This window comes from Mytilus edulis, unplaced genomic scaffold, assembly GCF_963676685.1.
Source record: "Mytilus edulis unplaced genomic scaffold, xbMytEdul2.2 SCAFFOLD_1819, whole genome shotgun sequence".
In the NCBI taxonomy this organism is placed as follows: Eukaryota; Metazoa; Mollusca; class Bivalvia; order Mytilida; family Mytilidae; genus Mytilus; species Mytilus edulis.
Window position 1 is genome coordinate 410 of NW_027267272.1, and position 20,352 is coordinate 20,761.

The window sequence follows — 20,352 nt, forward strand, 5'->3', positions numbered from 1 at the left end:
AAACTTGTGAGACAAATTTATAAACTTTAGGTTTACATATATATCATGTATATGCACCCTAATTTTGTATTGCTACATGTACATGTATATAGCAGGAAAGAAGACTGGTTTTTTTTGCCTGAATTAAAATTTATTAACTGCATCTACATGTACTATTACCCAGTAAGTGGTGACAGTCTGCATGTTGTCGTATTATATATGAAAAAATAATCAAAATATCACAATTTAGAATTTAAATAGAATTGTCCATCTAACATTTGTCTAAATGAATACTATCTGTCTACATGTACATGACTTTATGTTTTGTTTTTTTTTCTGTTGTAGAACATCACAGCAGAAGACACTTTCCCTACATTTATTTAATGTTGTGGCTGTTGTTGACAGGGTAATTCCCACTCAAACAGGACATGCAGGAAATGATGTAGAGCCTGATCTTGATATAGAGAAATTTCTGCCATCAGTTGAGGAACAGCAAATCTTGATGGATGAACTTGTGTTTATTTTCGCTACCTCCATTATCATTAACATTCCTCAAATGAAAAAAGAGTTCTACAAAGTTTACCCTAAACATAAGACACATGATTATAGTGCACAGGCAGGAATGAAAACAAAACAGGTAAATACTTTCATGAAATCTGAGATAATGTAAAAAAAATGTACAGCCTTGCATGTATTTTTTTTCAGAATGATTGAAAAATCAACGTCATTCATTAGTCACAAATATATGTTTATGAAAACATTTGGTTTCTGAACATTGACTTCAGTGTTTATAAGCAAATGGATCTCTAAGAAATTTAACCACATGGTTCAATACCACAAAACAAATGTTTTGGATTGATTTGGGGGGCTATGGTCCCAACCTTTTAGGAATTTATGGCCAGAATGGGACCAAAATGTGTATTTGTCTAGTTTCCTGATAAAAACTTATAAGTGTATGGATCTCTCTGAAATTGTACCACAAGGTTCCATACCTGGATACACATATGGTATCTATTCAGAATGTTCACTCAGAGTACCATGTAATATTTTAAGACCTTAAATCTTAATCAGTTTAAACGGTCAAGAGCTTTTTGTACAAAAAACAACTAAAACTACATGTAATTAAACATGTTTAAATATACATGGTATGCAAAACGTTGTTTTACATTCTTTTAATTTTAGTTTTATTTTGTAGTATCCACTTGGATTATTTGACACCAATGAGACAAAAACAGCTGAGGTAATACACCTTCTTAGAGATCTGCAGACAAAATATGTACCATACCATGATGAGGAAATAGTTGAACCTGTCTTTTTTGGGGGTAATGAACATATTGTCTTTATTTTGATTTTAAGATTTTAAAAAATTGTCTTTGTATGGCCTGCAACAATGAGCATAACCCATACCACAAAGTCAGCCACACCACTTTCAGCACTATTGGCGATTCCTTTGTGTTGACAAGCTAATGATTCAGTATTTCGACTACTATGACCATTTAGCAACTAAGGGAGGCCAGGTATTTATAAACACTTTCGGTACTGTTTTATAATGGATATACTGTAGAATAATCTAATCTTGCATAAAGGTGCATATTTTGTAATTTGGTCAACACTTTTAATTTGTAAAGTACTAAATAAACAAACCATTACATATATAATCATAATTAGATATTTGTACAAGTGAACCGCTTTGAACATTGTAGTTTTATACATGTACTAACTATATTATTATTAATTGCATACTTTACAGGAGATAGGTTGACAGATGAACGAATCCAATGCGCCCAACAAGCAATGTTAAATGAAGAAACAAAAACATCGCGACTTGAAGGCTTCATTTCCAAAATAGAAGATTTTCATCGCCTCATGAATTTTTTAGAGGTAATTTAAACTACGCTATATAATAACAACAATGTTTCTATTTATAGCCAAAAACAAAACTATTAGATCATTTGAACCAAAGGTTAGAGTGATCTGTTACAGCTGCTTCATCCATTTGTCAATTGTGACAAATTCTATTATCAATGCATCACAACTTAAATATAGGACAGATAAATACCAGATAAAATTCAAAATATGATATTTCATAGTATTTTGGGGGAAATAAAATTAAGAAAGAAAATGGGGAATGTGTCAAAGCGACAACAACCAGACCATAGAGCAGACAACAGCCGAAGGCCCCCAATGGGTCTTCAATGTAGCCCGCACCTGGAGGTGTCCTTCAGCTGGCCCCTTAAAAAATATGTATACTAGTTCAGTGATAATGGAAGTCATACTTAACTCCAAATTATACACAAGAAACTAAAATTAAAAATCATATACAAGAGTAACAAAGGCCAGAGGCTCCAGACTTGGGACAGGCGCAAAATTGTGGCGGGATTAAACATGTTTATGAGATCTCAACCCTCCCCCTATTCCTCTAGCCAATGTAGTAAAGTAAATCCACTTAAAAAAAAAATATTATCTCCTCATTTTTGAAATTAGTGCACGTAATATTAGATTAATTAAGCAGTATTATAAAAACAATATTGCTTACTGGTAGGTGCTCAAATAACAGATTGTATTTGACATTATATCTTCTATTTATATTGTTTTTATATGATGAAAAGAATTACCGTAATAGGTGCCAAAAAGGCGTAATTGGTGTACAAGTTCAAGTAAAAATTGTGTCGACATGTTTTGGTTGTATCTTGGTTCTACAAAGCTTTTCACTCAAATTAGTGATCTCATTAAAAATCAGTAAATAAATAATCAGTGACATTTTTATAAATGAATAAGTTTACTTGTAGGCAATCTGCAGGCTTACATACAACATAGACTCAGCTGGAGACAGAGGGACTGCACACTATTTCAGGAATCTCCTTAATGCCAGGAATGTGAAGGGTGAAGTCCGTAATGCATACCGACCATACAGACTCTTATATTATACAATTTTGGATGCTATGAGTTGTGTTTTATTTCTTCAAAAATTTGACAAAGGCCTTGATGACCAAATACCATTACCAGATGGTTTTTCAAATTTTTCATCAGATGAAAAAATCAACTGGCTTAATAATATATGCAAGGACATTTTAGAGACAAATTTCTTTGAGTCTGACAATGACATAATGAAAGAGTTGAGAGAAATATTAACAGATGACACTCATCCTGAGAACTATTACCTTTCCAACATACATGAAGGCGACGGCAGAGTAAAATGTCATTATTGTGAAAAAACATATGCATATGTTGGTTCTCTTAAAGCTCATGAGGAAAGTGTTCATAATGCAAAACCTCCGCCTATAAAAAGTGCTAATACTAAAGTAAGTGATGAAGTTGGACACTACTGTCGTCTTCTTTTTAAACTGACATTGCTTCACAAGAATTTGGATTCAGCAGTTGATATGGCTGACGGTAAACGCAGTGTTCGTTCTGCAAAATATGAATTACCAATATATGTGAAAACACATAAAACCAAATATGCTATTGGTTCAATCCATTTAATCGCTTTAAAAGAGGGAATTTTGAAAAGCGATCAGCAAGAGCGATTTATTGCAAATAGGTGTATTAATCTACAGGGAGGAAAAAATAATAATATGGCACTAGATGAGTATGTGGAATTATTAAACAGATATACCAAAAATGCCAGCTCTGGTTTTCAGACTAAAGAAAGTATAATCCTCCACTCCAAAGAATTTCCAAACATCATAAATTTTGTGCAACATTTCGATTCATTCTGTAACGTGTCTGTTCGAAAGGGATTTCATCATCTTCCCTCATATGCTGAAGATGTGAAAAAAATAGTAAATGAACTTATTGATATGAAGGCATTCAGTTGTGTAGAGGACAGAAAACTCAAATGCAAGGCTGTAATAGTAAACAAAGATATATTTGATGATTGCTTTAACAGTTTTGGTACTCTTGTTCAAAGACACAAACCAATAGTTGCATTTCATCGTCTTAGAAATAAACACATTTAATGTTAAATGCTTCAGTTTCATATCTCAGAAAATGTATATATTTATATAAATAAGAAGATGTGGTATGAGTGCCAATGAGATAACTCTCCATCCAAGTCACAATGTCATAAAAGTTTAAAATATATATTTGAGCAAATGTAGTAAATTCAGAAATTATGTTTGGTTTCTAGTTACTTTTGCGAACCTTTAAAAATCTATGGCAAGACTAATTAAATGTGATTTCTGTACATGCATAAGAATATCTTGAAGAAAGTGGACTATCATTGTTTTACTGTTATATTATATGACTATGCTGTATGGGCTTTGCTCATTGTTGAAGGCAATACAGTGACATATAGTTGTTAATTTCTGTGTCATTTTGGTTTTTTGAAATTTCATCCAATATGGTCGCCATGGTGAGACATAGTTCATTATAGGACCCAGGTCACCCTACAGGAAAATCACTTAACAATCTCTTGTCAGAATTCAGAAAAGAAATTGTAGGAAATACATATACCTTACAATCATTCCATAAATTAAAAAAAGTTCACCAAGTAGATTCTTTATTGTATCTGATCATGAAAAACAGGCCAAAAAAGAAAAAAAAAAATTGAACAATGAACAAAGAGGTTTAGGTCAGATGATAACTGCCAGACACACATATACACCTTACAGACATTCCATACACCAAATATAATTCCATACACCAAATATAATGGACTGAACACTTATACATGTACATGTAGTATCTGAGAAATAGTCCAAAACCAAAACTGACCAATGAACCATAAAAACTAGGTCATTGAATACCTGGTTTTTTCAAGAGTAATTTTTTGGGATTAATATAAGTTGCAAAACTTGTTTCCCAATCCACTATAAATAAATATGTTTAAATTTATTAACAACGTTGAACACAGTGTCTTGCTAAAAGCAGGAATTGCTTGCCTTTTTGGAATACATGAGTTTGCACCCGAGTCTGGTTTCATTGTTTGTCATTGTGTGGTTTTTTTATGCTCTGTAAGCATGGTACATGAAAGTGATTATTGATGAATAATAATTTTCTATTTTATGCCACAGCCTTTGTGTAGAAGGGTGAGGTTATAAGGTGTTTACTATCTATCTCTGTATATGTTCATGATCATGTACAATCACATACTGGTTTAAAATTTTGGTGATTAATGTAACATTTTAAAAATAAATATAGTTCAAGTTACAAGGTTTTATTCATTCTAATCTAAATCTAGATCCATTATTAGTGATAAGTCTACACTGTCTAAATAGTCAAACAAATCATAAGATTCAGTGTCTTCATCAGAGGAGGTATCACAAGGGTCTTCACTACTACTAGCGATCATCTTGAAAAGCTTTTCTAATTCTGTTGTCTTGCATGACCCACATAGACATTTAGAAGCACACAAGTCACAACAGGAATGTAAACCTGTAGTTTTTTTCTCTTCTTCAAGTTCTGTTTTTGACATAAAAGGTGCCAATAATGAAATTCTGCGACATTCAGTTGCCTTAAATAGATCTTTAACCTCAGTCTCAACATCTCTCAAATGGTAGGAATTATGAAGAAGAAGTGCAACTGCCTCTTTTCCATCACGCCCTACACGACCAATTTCTTGAATAAGATCTACTATAGTTTTTGGTGCACCATAAATTATGACATTGGAAAAGCCAATCATATCTATACCCATTCCTAAGGCGCTTGTTGCTATCACAACTTTAATACTACTTGTTGGATCTTTTAAACATTCCATTATTCTTTTTTTACTGTCAGGCGAAGTTTCAGAATGGAACATCTGGACTTCTTTACAATTTGGAATTTCCGTTGATATATATGCATAAATGTTAGCTGCATCCTTGATTGATGTACAATATATCATTGTTTTGGGTAAAGCTTTGTCACAGAGTCCATCAACTAGGTGACATGTTTATGGCCTAATTAACACCTTCGATGGTCTTTAACCGGTTAATCACTTTATCATGGGTTAATTAGTGTTATCACTACGATTTACACCGGTCAAATTGAATGTTTACTTTACAATTTCCTCAATCCAGACCATTTATAACCTTTGTTTCTTAAAAGGCTTTTATTTAATTTATTTTTTTTAGAAAACTAAAATCCACGAATTTAAAAACCCACGAACATTTTAATATTCCTCAAACCACGAATTAAAGTACTTTCACAGTATATGAATTTTTTGCAAATCTAAAATAGACTAATAATATATTCTGGTATTATAAACATGTATACAAGCTATTATTTTATTTTTCCTGTACATGTATTGTTTATTTTTCCTATTAATAGATATAGGAAGATGTGGTATGCGTGTCAATCAGACAACTCTCCATCCAAATAACAATTTATAAATGTAAATGTAAAGCATTATAGGTCAATGTACCGCCTTCAACACGGCATGTTAAATATCAATATATCAAAGATGCAAGTACAATTACACACATGGGTGATCACCTTTTAATCTATAAATGAACACGGAAAATGATGATTCAGTATGGATTATGCTCATTGTTGAAGACTGTACTCTGTAATTGTTAATTTCTGTGTATTTGGTCTCTTTTGCAGAGTTCTCATTGGCAAACATATCATATCTTCTAATTTTATTAGGTAAAGAGCAATCTGTCTCAACAGTCTGCTGTTCAGATTGTGACCTATTTAATTTGCAAAGAATTTTCAATTGTAGTTGTCTAGTTAGAAGGAACTTGGCTCACTTTTCAAAGACTGCCAGAGTACCCAACATGCCCAAGTGCATACCATTTTTTTTATAGGGTCAGTGTCTCTAGTTGTTCCAATGGCTTGATTATCCTTCTTTAAAGGTATTGTGTTTGGTCATGACACAATAAATTATTTTTGAAGTGGGTACATTTACTTTGTTTTATTTTTTTCTATACGTTTTTATATTCTATAGTCAGTAAAAGGCTCACAAGAGCTTATGTTTGTATGTTTTATGCCATACTGAATCAAAATAAAGTTGTATCATAAATTTAAGACCCCCCTTTTCACATCGTGAATTTGTTATAGAAGTTTTATAATGGTCTACTGCAGCTTAATGTGTATATGCACCTGTGTATTCTGCTTTGATGCCAGGAATATTCCTCAAACGTTGGGTTTGATCCTGCATTAGTGCAACCAAAGGACTGCATACAACCACTTTGGCATCGTCAATACCCAATTCCCGCTTGATTGATACTAGCATCTGATATGGTAGAGACTTCCCGTAACCCGTTGGTAACACTCCAATGCAATCTTTACTTGACAGTAATGCATCCAGCATCTTTCTTTGTTCCAATTTCAGTGTATCTATGTTGAAATTTAATAATACTTTGCCAATCGCTTGTTCTAACTTCTGTTCCGCCATTTTGCTTTCGCTGCCGAGGATCTTACATTACAACGATTTTGATTGGTCGATATTTTAATTAGAATGCATATCAAAAAGGTCGTCGGGACATGACCCAATATCGAGTTGGTTCAGATGTTAGTGGAGGGTAGCGTATCAGAACATCGGATTTTAATGAGATTGATGAAAATTAGGCATGAATCAATATATTGTAATGGTAACATTTTGAAACTTTTCTAAAATGTTTGCTCGTTAGAATTACATTTGGCTCATTATACTTGTATTGGTGAAATTTTAAAATTGTTATAATGATAATTTAATCTTAATACAATCTTAATAATTTAAATAGAAAAATATTTGACATTGAAATAATGATATTTGAATTATTATATTTCAAGGTTGGGGTGGAAGAAGATATTATCGAGGAACCCGTTGGCCAACAGTAACCCCTGTCGCAAACCCTGCCGCAAACCCCTGCCGCAGCTGCTGCCGCCTTCCTTAGTATGTTTATTAAAATGATATTCATATAATAATATTTGTAGTGTTAACATTTTAAATTGTTAGAATAATTGTTCAATCTGTATTATTTTGATGGCAATTTATTTGCCCAATTAGAGTTTTGTTAGAAATATTATATTTTTTTCAAATGGTAACATTTTGAAATTGCTAAAATAAGAGTTCAATCTTGATACAATCTTTACAGTTTAGTGAAATTTTTTTGTCATTGTGAAAAAATTAATGGCATTTTTCTATTTCAAGGAAATGATAGAAGAAGAACTTTAGCTGCAGCCTGTGTCGCAGCCGCTACCGCTGCTCAAAGTATGATTAGTAAAATGATATCTAAATCGTAATATTTGTTTTAATAACATTTTAAAATTGGTACAATAATAGTTCAATCTTAATAACGTCAATGCTAAAACTTTCACTCTACTAGAATTATTTTTGAAATTTAATATTTTTATAATGATAACATTTCGAAATTGTGTGAACATTAGTTTAATCCTCATAGATTTAATGACAAAATGTTTGATATTGTAAGACTGATATTTTAAAATTTTCTCTTTGAAGGTGTTTGTCTTCCAAATGCGTTGGCAGTTACCCCTGCCTGTGCCGCAGCCGATTTACGTGCTCAAAGTATGAATATTAAAATGATATTTGAATCGTAATGTTTCTTGTAATAACATTTTAAAATTGTTACAATAATAGTTCAATCTTTATAAATGCAATGATAACAGGTTTGCCCTATTAGAATTATGTTTGAAATGTTATATTTCTATTGGTAACATAATAAAATTGTTAGAAAAATAATTAAATCTTCATAAAATCTCTATAGATTTAATGAAAAATGATTGACATTGTAAGAATGATATTTGAAAATTTCTATTTGAAGCTGTTTGTGGAACAAGAATTTAAGCTGGTGTTCAAGGTATGTTTATTTAAATAATATTTGAATCGTACAATTGATAATAGAAATGGGGAATGTGTCAAAGAGACAACAACCCGACCAAAGAGCATAAGGCCGAAGGCCACCAACATACTTAACACAATGCATATGTCTGAGCAACACGAGACCTTCATCATGACTTTTAAACAAATAGTTGCATCTGTGCGAGAAGAATTTTATAATAAAAACTAACGATCAACAAAATAAGAAATATATTTCACATGAACAAATATCTTAAGACACATCCAAATCTCATATTTTTAAACATAGTTATATGCATACAGGAGGAGTTAGTTTGGGAGGTTAATTAGGAGGCGGTTTAGGATGAAGTCTTAAGGGAAATGCTGGAGGAATTTTACATAAAAAATGGGGGATGAAACATTAAAATTAAATTCATTTAAATTGTACAATTAAATAAAATATCCATATGAATACATTGTACAAGGATTCCCAATTACCAGTAATTACTATTACTTTTTGTAGAAAATAAGATGCACACACATGAAAGCAAGGTCCAAAATTTAGAAAATGACCTTGTCATTTGACCTTGACACCCATTATTCTTTAGGTGGACCAATGACCCCAAATCAAAGTACCCTAGATGGATCGAATCCATAATGCACCAGCTGTGTTGATTATGAAAGTAGAGGACCATAGAATAAATTTGTAAAAAACTATGGAGTTATTAAATGTATAAAAAATATTAATTTTCAAAGAACTTATTGTTTGAAAAAAGGGACTTTATACCGCGAGGAACCGCATCACAAAATGATTTTCGGGATGTGGTAATTTACAGAAAAATGAATCAAACTTCGTACCCTGAAAATTTAACCACACATGTGAAAATGTCTCAGCTTCGAAACGAGCTATCATACATATCCAAGTTTACAATATGGACTGAGCTACAGAAGAAAATGTTAACATTAACGCCTATGGAAAATTCATTAAGCCTACTGACCCAGATCTCGATCACTTACGCTTCATGGGTGTATATACCACTCATGTCAAATACTAAAGGGGAAATAACTGTCATATAGAGTCTCGTTATCGTTTCCACTAAAATTTGATAAAAACATTTTGAAGATTTAACGAACCATTTGTGAAAATAAATTTGTCGATTTCTTTAACGGTTACGAACTTAAACTGCCTTGTTGTTAACAAAACAAAACATGATCATACACCTTCTTTGAATACATCTATCCGACTTTGTTTTCTGTATGCATTTAAAGAGTAAGTCCAGTCCTTTACCAGTAACACTTAATATGTCCTAAAACTTAATATGTCCTAAAACTTAATTTGTTATTAACACGTTAAAAATAAAAAAGGGAAAATAAATAATTCCCATTTTTGCCCGGTTTTGATATTAACTTTTTACATGAAGAATATGTACATTAATTTGTACAATAAGGACATTAAATACAAAAATAATCATGAATTCGTTAGATTCTTCTCATTTTATTTGGAAGAGAGTTTTGATACTCAAAGATAGTTACTTCAATTTGTATAAAACAGATTTTTTTCCACCTTAAATAGTATGTTTACTTCTATAACAGTCTAATCTAAAGAGTATTGACACTCTTTGTTGTATGGTGTTCTTTTATTTCTTGACTTCAAGAGCACGGCCTAGTACTATAAGTACCATGTATAATACCACAAAGTACTACTACTCTAGTTATAGCTCTTTTTACTAAAGAGTATCAATACTGCTTACATTTTTCAAAAATAGCAATACTCGAAAAAGCGTTACCTACCTCCAACGTTAGAAAACTCCTGTGATTATTTTTCTAGAACCATTTTTTAGCATCTAGACAGAGTATCGATACTCTTTGTAACTGTTTTCTAATTTAAGAGATTCGAAATTCTTCAAAACAGGTTTCTACAATGAGCATAATTAGAGTATTGATACTTTTGGAAATATATTTCTAACTTGAGAGAATCAATATGCTTTTAAAATATTTTCTACTTTGAGAGTATCGATACTCTTTTAAACAGTTATCCACCTCGAGAGTATCGATACTCTTTGAAATAGGTTTTATACCATGAATATATTGAGAGTATCGTTTTATACCATGAATATATTGAGAGTATCGATACTCTTTGAAATAGGTTTTATACCATAAGTATATTGAGAGTATCGATACTCTTTGAAAAATGGTATTTACCTCGAGAGTATCGATACTCTTTTAAACAGCTTTCTACTTTGGATATCCATACGCTTTTAAAAGGTTTCTACCATGAGCATATTCAGAGTATCGATACTCTTTTAACACATAGTATGATTAGAGTATCGATACTCTTTTAACACGTGTTCCTACTTTGAGTATGATGAGAGTATCGATACTCTTTTTAAACATGTTTCTACCTTGGGTATTATGAGAGTATCGATATTATTTTATCTATTTTACGTTTTAAAAAAAACCATGGAAAGATTTTGAAAAAAATAAGGACTAATATAAGACTATCCGAGATATTTATTGCTGCCTTCGGTCCATAGATACGAATGGAGTACACTAAAAAGTCGCAAAAGTTGAACTTTGAACATTAAATCTTTTAAAGCATGACAGCGTATAGCATCATGATGGATTGAGTAAAGTTCCCGAGAAAAAATGCAACCAAAATGTAACGGCGTGAGACGGACAGCAACACATTCAAATGTATTGCTTCTTTCTATGTGGTAAAAACAAGAATATAAATGAAGTTCATAATTTTTATATACTAAGTAACATGAACCCCATCAAAAACAGGAGGTATCTCAGGTGCTCCGGAAGGATAAGCAGATTTATTCCACATGTGGCACCTGTCGTGTTGCTCCGGTTAAAAGGGTCTCAATGACTATCAAAACAATAGAATATATATTATTATGTAAACATTGACTGGAGAGAGTTCTATTTCGATTCTTTGAACATCATTCAAAAAGAGTCGAGCATTGATGCGTGTAAAAGTACTACCTTATTAATTGAGAATAATACAACTTTAGACAAGATCGCTATTTTAGTGTCTTGGATTTTCAACTTTTTTAATAGAGTCCCCGTTTAGTGATCATCATCTCCAATAAGGAATAATTTAATTTTGGGTGTAAAGCGTCATCTGATTGGCTGACGTTATTTTGTTATGAACTCATAAACATAATTTAGTCATGTGCCCGTGACGTCATCAACGTTTTTTCATGGTTTTCTACGGTTTAAAATGGAAATTATAAGAAATAACGCGCGTTATTCAGTATGCACCACATTTTTTATGTCTCAAATATATTATAACTAGATCAACTATGCCACACGCTCCAATATTTAACCTTTATTCTGTATGATTCCACGTTTTATGCATGCAAAATATTAGGAAAAAAACAAATAAATTCATTGTTGTATATAAGTACATATTTTATTGCTTGATCATTATGAACGCTATTTTGAAATAAAGATTAAATATTATATCTTGTATTTTGTGTGTAAACATTACAATGTATAAACTTTTAATCATGTTTGCTTTGATATTAATAAGTTAATCTGATAGAATTAGTGTGTATAATTTAACGGAGACCTATCAAATAACATGATAAAAACAAAAACAAACCTAACGAAGAGAAGAGAAATAAAATATTATACATCATTATACAATATTGTATCTGTTTGACAACTGCACGTTAGAAATAATTGCCGATAGTAATCGTCGATCTCTGCCGTCAATCCAAGTACGATTGATGCCAGATTTTGATATTCTACTTTTAAGATGTGTTTTCAATAATATTTTCTGCAATGTTTTATGAATAAAAAAAAGTTTAAAAACACATATGTTCGAAGATGGATAATAAAGTTCCTCAAGACTGATTTCCATATCTGGATTAAAAGGTCCACCAAATACTGATTCCTTTAGATCGTGTGTACGTGCCCTCACCCTCAATTATTGACAATAATCTGAAAAAATAAATGTTATTTTTTGGACAAAATGTTATCAAAATATTTGCAGATGTTGCGTCCTGCAATGACTTGCATTGTATAATACTGTCTGAGAAACTGAAAACTGCTTCACAGAAAAACTGTCTTAAATTGAATCTTTATCTGTATATATCAATTTGAATAAACCACTCTTTCAGAGGTCTGTTGAAAGGTAAACTTTCTGGTCTATCTACTATAGTTTTCTAGAGTTGCTTTAAATTTTCCGAACTATACATGTCGTGCTTACTCATATAGCATATACCTATTGTATATTTTTTAAAGATTTTCTCGCCCTCAGTATGCACGTAATAATTGCCACTGGACATTAAGAATGCCTCACTATACATACAGATTTACGTGTTATTCTGATGGAAACTGTGTCAATTACAATCCACAAATAAACTTAGTGTATGTCAACATCTGTTACAAATTAATATTTACCTTTGAAGCCTCCCACAATAACTTCATCAAGATGTTCAACGTCAGATTGGAATCATGTTTATACTGATAAATAACAGTGAAAACAAATTTTTGATGTGTGCCATGGTTAATGGCACCAGTTACGTGTGTTTTCATTGGAATGGTTGAAGCAAGGTCCTGCAAAATAAAAACATGTTTACATGCTTTTCTATCTGACCTAAGACAATTCAAATTCAGCTCAAATATAAAAATACAATACATGATTGTTTTCCTTCAATCATTTTTTACCATGACGAGTTTTAAAAAAATATCTTTGTTGAAAAATCATCATAAAATAACATACAATTTTGTCTTATTTTGATATCCTGTCCTTTAATGTCGTGATTTTATAATATACTAGAACACACCCGTGATATCGCGGGTCCGTGACTGAATTAAAGTATATAACGGTAAATAAACTATGCGCAAGCATTATTTTAGTATTAGTATTGTCATCTGATAAAGTCATGCCGATTATAAGATACACAGTTTTCTCTGCTTTCAAATCTTTCTGTTTGAACCCGTCGAACAGGAACTTATCAATTATTGGTAATATTAATTATTTGGAAAACAAAAGGTCCTGGAATGGAGTGTTTTTTAATCAACAGCATTGTCCTATATTAGTTATAAATAAAGTTGAATTCTTTGATTCGCTGTTTTACGTCATGCCCACTAACAAATTGAAAACTGTACCTATACGCCTTATTTTAGTCCAGATTTTTAGTATTCGTATTGTTATCTTAGAAAGTCTTCTTGATTAAAATACTACAATAGGTAACAATTTGACAATTTAGTAGTGTCAACCCTGTGATTTTGACCCGTGTATATAGCATATTAATCCTGAATACACCGTTTGTTGGTGCGCCTGTCAGATGCAGATACAGATAAGGTAAAAGGTAACAGGTGAATATACTATTGATATCGGTATCGGACTCGACCCGGAACTTCTTAATTATTGGCAATATTAATTACGTGGAAAACAAAAGGGCCTGGAGTGGTGTAATTTTTAATCTACACCTTTGTACTATATTAGTTATATATAAATTTGAATTCTTTGATTCGTCGTTTTTACGTGATGACGGCTGACAAATTGGACCTCGTAATTTTAGTATTATAGATACTACAATAACTATGAGTATATAAGGCAGCAACCATTTGATTTTCTGGGGGGGGGGGGGGGGGGGGGGGGCTATGGTTTTTTTTGGAAAAAAAAAGTTTGTTTCCAGTTTTTGGAGAAAACAAATAATTTGTTTTTGATTCTGAGAAAAAAAAATTGTTTGTTTCACCCTCAGCTGCCACTATATGTAATGATAAAATTGAAAGGAAAAAATTGTTTTCGACTTGTCGCGAAAAAAATAGATTGTTCTATATATGTTAAATATGTCCAGAAAAAAAACATAGCCCCCCCCCCCCCCCCCCCACCCCCCCCACCCCAGAAAATCAAATGGTTGCTGCCTAAATAACACATTCAGATGATCTTTTGTTTTGTTAAAATTACTACAACTTATAATAATACAAAAAAATTCCAACCCCTGCATTATTACTAGTATAAAAAGTCCATGGTTACAGAACTGACTAGTAATTTACGTCCCCAGACTAATTATAAATAATAATTTTCCTAGGAATTCAAGTTCATCGTATTCCTAGATAAAAACGTCCATGTCCTTTTTTTATCATAAAAATATTTATGAATCAAATCATTTACATATGAACAATGGAACTTCAAATGTTCTATAATTATTTAAGAGATGTGCATTTTGATTTTTAATAAAATTCATATTCCCAGTCTAATTTTCCTAGAAAATCATGTCCATGTCATTAGGAATATAGTCCCTAGTGTAAACAGTGTATAACTTGCATGTTTTATTTGATACACTTTCCCAATGAAGTTCTTGCTATTAAATGCATGAAATATTAAGTAGGGGTTTATTATGTTATTACATGTCAAACAAATTTTGGTGCTGAATCTTTATGTTAAGTAGTGAATTGGTCCAGTTCTAAAAGGTCAAATTTTATCACGTCTGAAGCTGTCAAACTGAATTTTACACCCCCTTAACACAGAATTGTCAATATTTTGAGTTAGAGCTGGTAGAAGTTTCTATAATTTTGATATTATTTGTCTCACTGGTAGTACACTACACTGTAAAAATCTTTTTGAGAAAGAGCAGGTGCGATTTTTTTAATTTGAATTTATTGTCTAAAAGAAATGCACTACGAAATAACTGTGTTCTCGGGCCATTATTATTCCTAGGTAAAAATGTCCATGCCCTTTATTTTAAAAGGGTTTGAAAAGTGTTGTGTTTTATCATTGTTTAAGAGTTTTGCATCAATTTTTATTGCCTCATCCTTGTAAAAAGATTTGTCTGAAATAAATGTGTTTTTTTTTAATATAAAATGCACACTGTTTAAAAATATTACAGAAACAATTAACCACTAAAAACGTTTCTATATTTATATAGACATATATTGTCTCTAAGCTAGAAATGTTTGTACTTTCGTCTTTTGGAAAAATTGTACGGAGACAAACTACACAATTAAAGACTTATTCTCGGAAGATCTTTTGCATATAAAAGCTTATTCCATCGTAAAAAAGAACACATGATTAAAATTATAAGAATTTTGTCAAAAACATGGACAGTTGAGAATAAAGATATATACAACATGTATAAGTACATGATTATTCATAAATTTTGTTCGTGTCATTTATTTCTCAAAAACATACGTGTACTTATAATGACTGCATGGGCTGCTTTTTAGAATAAAATTATGAAAATTAATTAATCTCAATCAAAATGTATCATAAACAAAACTTACTGATCTGATTTTAACATGACTATAAAACTTCCTCCAAATGGCGTAAAAAGATGTTGTAGACATAAAATTATTGAAATCCATTATCTGTTCGTTTCTATATGCTATATAGATTTCTGTCTTCCGCATTCCAAAAGGCAACCAGACTTCTTGTTGATGAGGTGGCCTTTCTCCACGTTGAGCAATGTATTCTCCCAACCAATGGATAGCTGCTTGCTTTTGTTCACTGAAAGACTGGCCCGCTTTCGAGTTTCTTGTTAGGCTACTATTCTGCCATTTTGTCCTGTATCTGTAAAAGCTACTCTATGTTATACCATGTCCTTGTAACCATGCTTGTTGACAAACCACATTTATACGAAAAGTAAACCTTTGATTACATTACTTTCAGATGATGGTTGAAAGTCTTCAAATTTTCCAGAAAACCACTGCTCCCTTTCTTCCGTGTCTAGAGTTCAATATAATGTTCTCAATTTCTTTATAACTTTTCTTTCATAGAATTTTTTAGAAGTACATTTTCTTTCGCATCCACACTTTTTCGTAGCTTTCTTTAATGCCAAAGAACCTACTTTTTTCATTATCATAGTCGTTGTGTTGGTTTTATCTGAAATGGTAAAATGGACCTTTGTTTATAGTTTTTTTTAAAGAACTCATACTAGAAACCATTATTATTTTGAAAATTGATTTGACTTTTGTATAACATTAGTTGCGAATGAAATACTTTTAGTGATCTATAACCGGCAATAATAAATTGAAATATTACACATGTTTGTTCTTTTTTTATATGATGCTTACATGTGTTTGAAGAATATACAGCCGTTAAATATAAAAAGGAAGAGGTGGTATGATTGTCAATGAGACAACTCTCCACAAGAGACCAAATGACACAGAAATTAACAACTGTAGGACTATACCGTTCGACCTTCAACTGTGAGCAAAGCCCATGTTATTCGTTAACAAAAACATTTAAGGGATTGACAGCAAGGGGAAAATGTAGAAATGGTTCATAAAAAAATTGTACTCCATAAACAATTTAAAGATAAAAAGAATTGTTTTTATTAACTAAAACATTCAAAATAAACTATTTTTTCTTTTACATTAATATATGTATTGAGTTACTTAATTATTGTCTTCATTTGTTTTTGTTGTTGTTATGCTGTAAAGTTTATATGGCAGTAAAACTTTCAATTTGAATTTGAATTTGAAAATTAATTTTAGATTTATGTCAATTATTTATAAAATACAAGAAGTAATAACGACGTATCAAATAGTTTGTTATTGAAACTGATAGATATACCGGATTGATTCTTTTATAACTTGAATCTAGTTAATCAGTTGTTAAACCAGAAAAAAAGTTACTTCTCGTACTATTTAACGATTGAACAAGATAATAAAACAAACTGTATTTGTAATATAATCGTATAACACCAAGAAATTGGTTTTAATCAATAATGCAACGAACCTCTACGTCCCTTTGAAACTGGTTTACTATTCTTTAAATTAGGATGTTCATATTCCAAATAATCAAAAGGTTCCGACTGTGTGGAAGATCCACTTGTTGGCAGTGTTGAGCTAATGATGGACAAAGTATCTGTACTATTAGAATCCGAATTCCGTTCAAAAAGATCTTCTTCGCACAAAACAGGTGCTCTTACGGGTGGCGGTGGTTCATCATCAATAAAATCATAAACTGCTGGAAACCTTGTGGATGTGCCTTCTCTCCACATTATCTTGTATAAGTGATAATTCTTCAGTACTGTTTTCGCAAATACTTGATGTTTCTAAGTCACTCTCCTGAAAATTTCTTCTATGAAATGAACCCACACTGTTTGCCATAGTTTGTTCACTAGATTGCACAAAGACCGATCTTTCTTCAATCGAACACTCGTGTTCAGTAACATCCAAGGTTTCACTATTTTTAGAATTATAAGACACTTCAAAACTTGAAATTTCTGTTATGCTTGAATCGTTTACAGTATTTTCCATGGTAATCTTAATTTTTTAATTTTAGTTTGAGTAATAAAGAACCACCATTTTGAAAGTATACCTCATTGAGGAAACACAGTACCTAAGTCACATGACCCTTGTATCATACATGTTCGTGTTACATTAGAAGTCACATTATACTTCACAAAACTGCTTCATAAACTTGTCATAAGACATTCATCAATTTTACGTATAAAGAAAAGATTATGATAAGCAGCAGATTGCCTTTTATCTGATAAAATGACCAACAAACACAGTTGTTTGCACAAGAAGATTATTCAATGGAACATAATACTATTTGCATTCAAAACACTTAATTATATGCATGTATTAACGTCTATGTATTATTCACATGATCTCAAATATTATGCAGAACCAAAAATTCTTGATTCTCGGGGGGGGGGGGGGAGGGGGTCCACTTACTATGTGATGAGTGGCATGGGTGAGCCACTGGAATAAGTCACTATTTCATGCTCTGTGATACACATGAATATTTTGAATTAAAAAAAATCGTGTCTGAAAATCATTTGACGAACTGATTTGGAACCAAACTTCAAGGGCAAGGAAACAATAAATTCAGAATCTTCTTTTAGAAACATAAATACAATTAAGATTACAAATTTATTAACTCTATTGCTTCCGACATTTATATTGAAAACACCATTTCTAGATCTCGAGATTGTTTTAATTTTTAGTATAGATACTTATTATCCATGCGGTCGTTTTGTGGAACGAGAGCTTTAAATTTAATAGTATCTAGTACCGAGATGTTATATAAATATTTCAATGAAGGATCACAAATACCATGAAATACCACCTTTTAAAAAATCAACTTGATGAACGTTGCAAAGTCACCACCAACTGTTAATGCTGGTTCAAACAAATTACTTAATAATCCTATTATACTTATTGATAGACACATAATGTACAAATCAGATTTACAGGGTACCGTAGTGTGATAAAGAAATGAAATAGCATAACACGAACTTTAACTAAACACGTAAAATTTAATTAGATGTGTGATGTCAAAATAACGAAAGAAATGTCAACGTAAAACTGGGATGTGTTCATTTCTAATACCAAACAATTCTATATTTTTTTTTTTATGTTTGATTATCCCAATTTTTTAAATGTTTTGAAATTTGGAAATTTTTTCAAACTTGAAATCATTATAATGTTCAAATTCTAAAATTCTTTTAAAATTAAATAGTTCAGTTATTTGTTTTAGCTTTGATCATTTCGCTTTTTGAGAACTTGATTTTTTGGGGTAGTTTTTGATAAAAAAAAATTCATAAAAAGACTAAAAAGATGATATAAGTAGCTCTTGCTTGATTTATTGCAGGCTATGAATATAAGATAATTTCAACTGAATTTTATTTTTTTTTTACATGTAGGTGTTGTGCTGTTACACCACTGTTCATTATTAAGGCGAGGGTTCATTACCTGCCAACAAGTAAAATTCCGCAACATTCTGTATGTGCCTGTTCAAAGTCAATGATAGCTGCCATACTAAAAGTTTTTTTTTAACTTTACTAATTATACATTCTCACTTTATGTATTTTACAGTCACGTTGTTTATTTCTGTATATCATACTTGTATTTCATTCATTGTATCGTACATGAATCAAGGTTGAAAGGTTTTGCCTTTGTCATTTCGAGGCCTTTTGAAGCTGACTATGTGGTATAGGTTTTAGATCATTGTTGAAGGATATACGGTAACCTATATTTTTACCTTTGGTGTCATTAGTTCAGGTTGGCAATATTACCACATCTTCGTATTTTCATATTTAAATTCATAACGATCCAAATTGTCTTCATTAGAATATCACGAAGATTATACTAGACATATGATTGAGGTGTCCATTACATAAAATACGCATTTAAAAAAACAGAGGGTTCGTTTCCGATTAACTCCCTTTTAAACATATATTTGACACAAAAGACGTGTCATTTTGGTTTAGGAGAAGTGGATATATATGCTAATGTGATAAAGAGATGTATTGGGAAACAAGTTATTACATTTGGTTAATGAGGTCAGATAATTTTGGTATGTGATAACGAGCCATCCTGTCTCCCGGAATGACAAGTGTAAAACAATTCAAATAATAATGTCCCCCCCCCCCCTAATATCAACGGCCTAAAAATGAAAGTAAAACAAATAATTTATGTAACGCATCAACCAGAGAACATCACTGAATTGCAGGCTTCTGACTTGGAACAGGCACATACATGCCGAATATGGCGGGGTTAAACATGTTCTCTTGCCGATTATTAATCTGAAATACAGAAATAAAACCGCCAAAATAGCAAAACTCTATATAATATTAATCGCTATTTTGCCGAATTTAGACAAAGAGTTCTTAAAACTTATAAATCAATTCTAGCTGTAGAATTTATAAATCAATTTTAGCCGTAGAATTTATAAATCAATTTTAGCCGTAGAATTT

At 31.4% G+C, this 20,352-nt stretch overlaps 4 protein-coding genes and 1 long non-coding RNA gene across 5 annotated transcripts; 2 read left to right on the forward strand and 3 right to left on the reverse strand.

The window, feature by feature from the left end:
* Positions 1-324: 324 nt before the first annotated feature.
* Positions 325-3,945, forward strand: LOC139505091 (uncharacterized). The gene is made up of 4 exons (XM_071294907.1): positions 325-616; positions 1,175-1,301; positions 1,730-1,860; positions 2,769-3,945. The coding sequence occupies exons 1-4, from the start codon at positions 482-484 to the stop codon at positions 3,936-3,938; spliced, it is 1,563 nt and encodes a 520-aa protein (XP_071151008.1). The 5' UTR covers positions 325-481; the 3' UTR covers positions 3,939-3,945.
* A 1,176-nt stretch (positions 3,946-5,121) lies between these two features.
* Positions 5,122-5,830, reverse strand: LOC139505093 (putative ATP-dependent DNA helicase Q1). The gene has a single exon (XM_071294910.1). It carries the CDS (start codon positions 5,801-5,803, stop codon positions 5,147-5,149), a length of 657 nt encoding a protein of 218 aa, XP_071151011.1. The 5' UTR covers positions 5,804-5,830; the 3' UTR covers positions 5,122-5,146.
* A 1,155-nt stretch (positions 5,831-6,985) lies between these two features.
* Positions 6,986-7,297, reverse strand: LOC139505092 (ATP-dependent DNA helicase RecQ-like). The gene has a single exon (XM_071294908.1). The coding sequence runs from the start codon at positions 7,295-7,297 to the stop codon at positions 6,986-6,988; it is 312 nt and encodes a 103-aa protein (XP_071151009.1).
* Positions 7,298-7,693: 396 nt separating this feature from the next.
* LOC139505094 (uncharacterized) lies at positions 7,694-8,732 on the forward strand. The gene is made up of 4 exons (XR_011659538.1): positions 7,694-7,777; positions 8,036-8,095; positions 8,345-8,410; positions 8,667-8,732. It is a non-coding gene; the product is annotated as an uncharacterized lncRNA (long non-coding RNA).
* Positions 8,733-12,495: 3,763 nt separating this feature from the next.
* On the reverse strand, positions 12,496-18,866 carry LOC139505095 (uncharacterized). The gene is made up of 5 exons (XM_071294911.1): positions 17,382-18,866; positions 16,378-16,523; positions 15,926-16,225; positions 13,094-13,249; positions 12,496-12,631 (listed from the first exon to the last, which is right to left on the reverse strand). The coding sequence occupies exons 1-5, from the start codon at positions 17,644-17,646 to the stop codon at positions 12,614-12,616; spliced, it is 885 nt and encodes a 294-aa protein (XP_071151012.1). The 5' UTR covers positions 17,647-18,866; the 3' UTR covers positions 12,496-12,613.
* Between the last annotated feature and the right edge of the window lie 1,486 nt (positions 18,867-20,352).

Coding starts and splice junctions, on each gene's coding strand:
- LOC139505093 (XM_071294910.1), bottom strand. CDS start 5,803: ATGATATATTGTACATCAATCAAGGATGCAGCTAACATTTATGCATAT.
- LOC139505095 (XM_071294911.1), bottom strand. CDS start 17,646: ATGTGGAGAGAAGGCACATCCACAAGGTTTCCAGCAGTTTATGATTTT. Junction 16,226..16,377: donor AGAAATTGAGAACATTATAT/TGAACTCTAGAC, acceptor GGTATAACATAG/AGTAGCTTTTACAGATACAG. Junction 13,250..15,925: donor GTCATGTTAAAATCAGATCA/GTAAGTTTTGTT, acceptor TTTATTTTGCAG/GACCTTGCTTCAACCATTCC.
- LOC139505092 (XM_071294908.1), bottom strand. CDS start 7,297: ATGGCGGAACAGAAGTTAGAACAAGCGATTGGCAAAGTATTATTAAAT.
- LOC139505091 (XM_071294907.1), top strand. CDS start 482: ATGGATGAACTTGTGTTTATTTTCGCTACCTCCATTATCATTAACATT. Junction 1,302..1,729: donor TGAACCTGTCTTTTTTGGGG/GTAATGAACATA, acceptor CATACTTTACAG/GAGATAGGTTGACAGATGAA. Junction 1,861..2,768: donor GCCTCATGAATTTTTTAGAG/GTAATTTAAACT, acceptor GTTTACTTGTAG/GCAATCTGCAGGCTTACATA.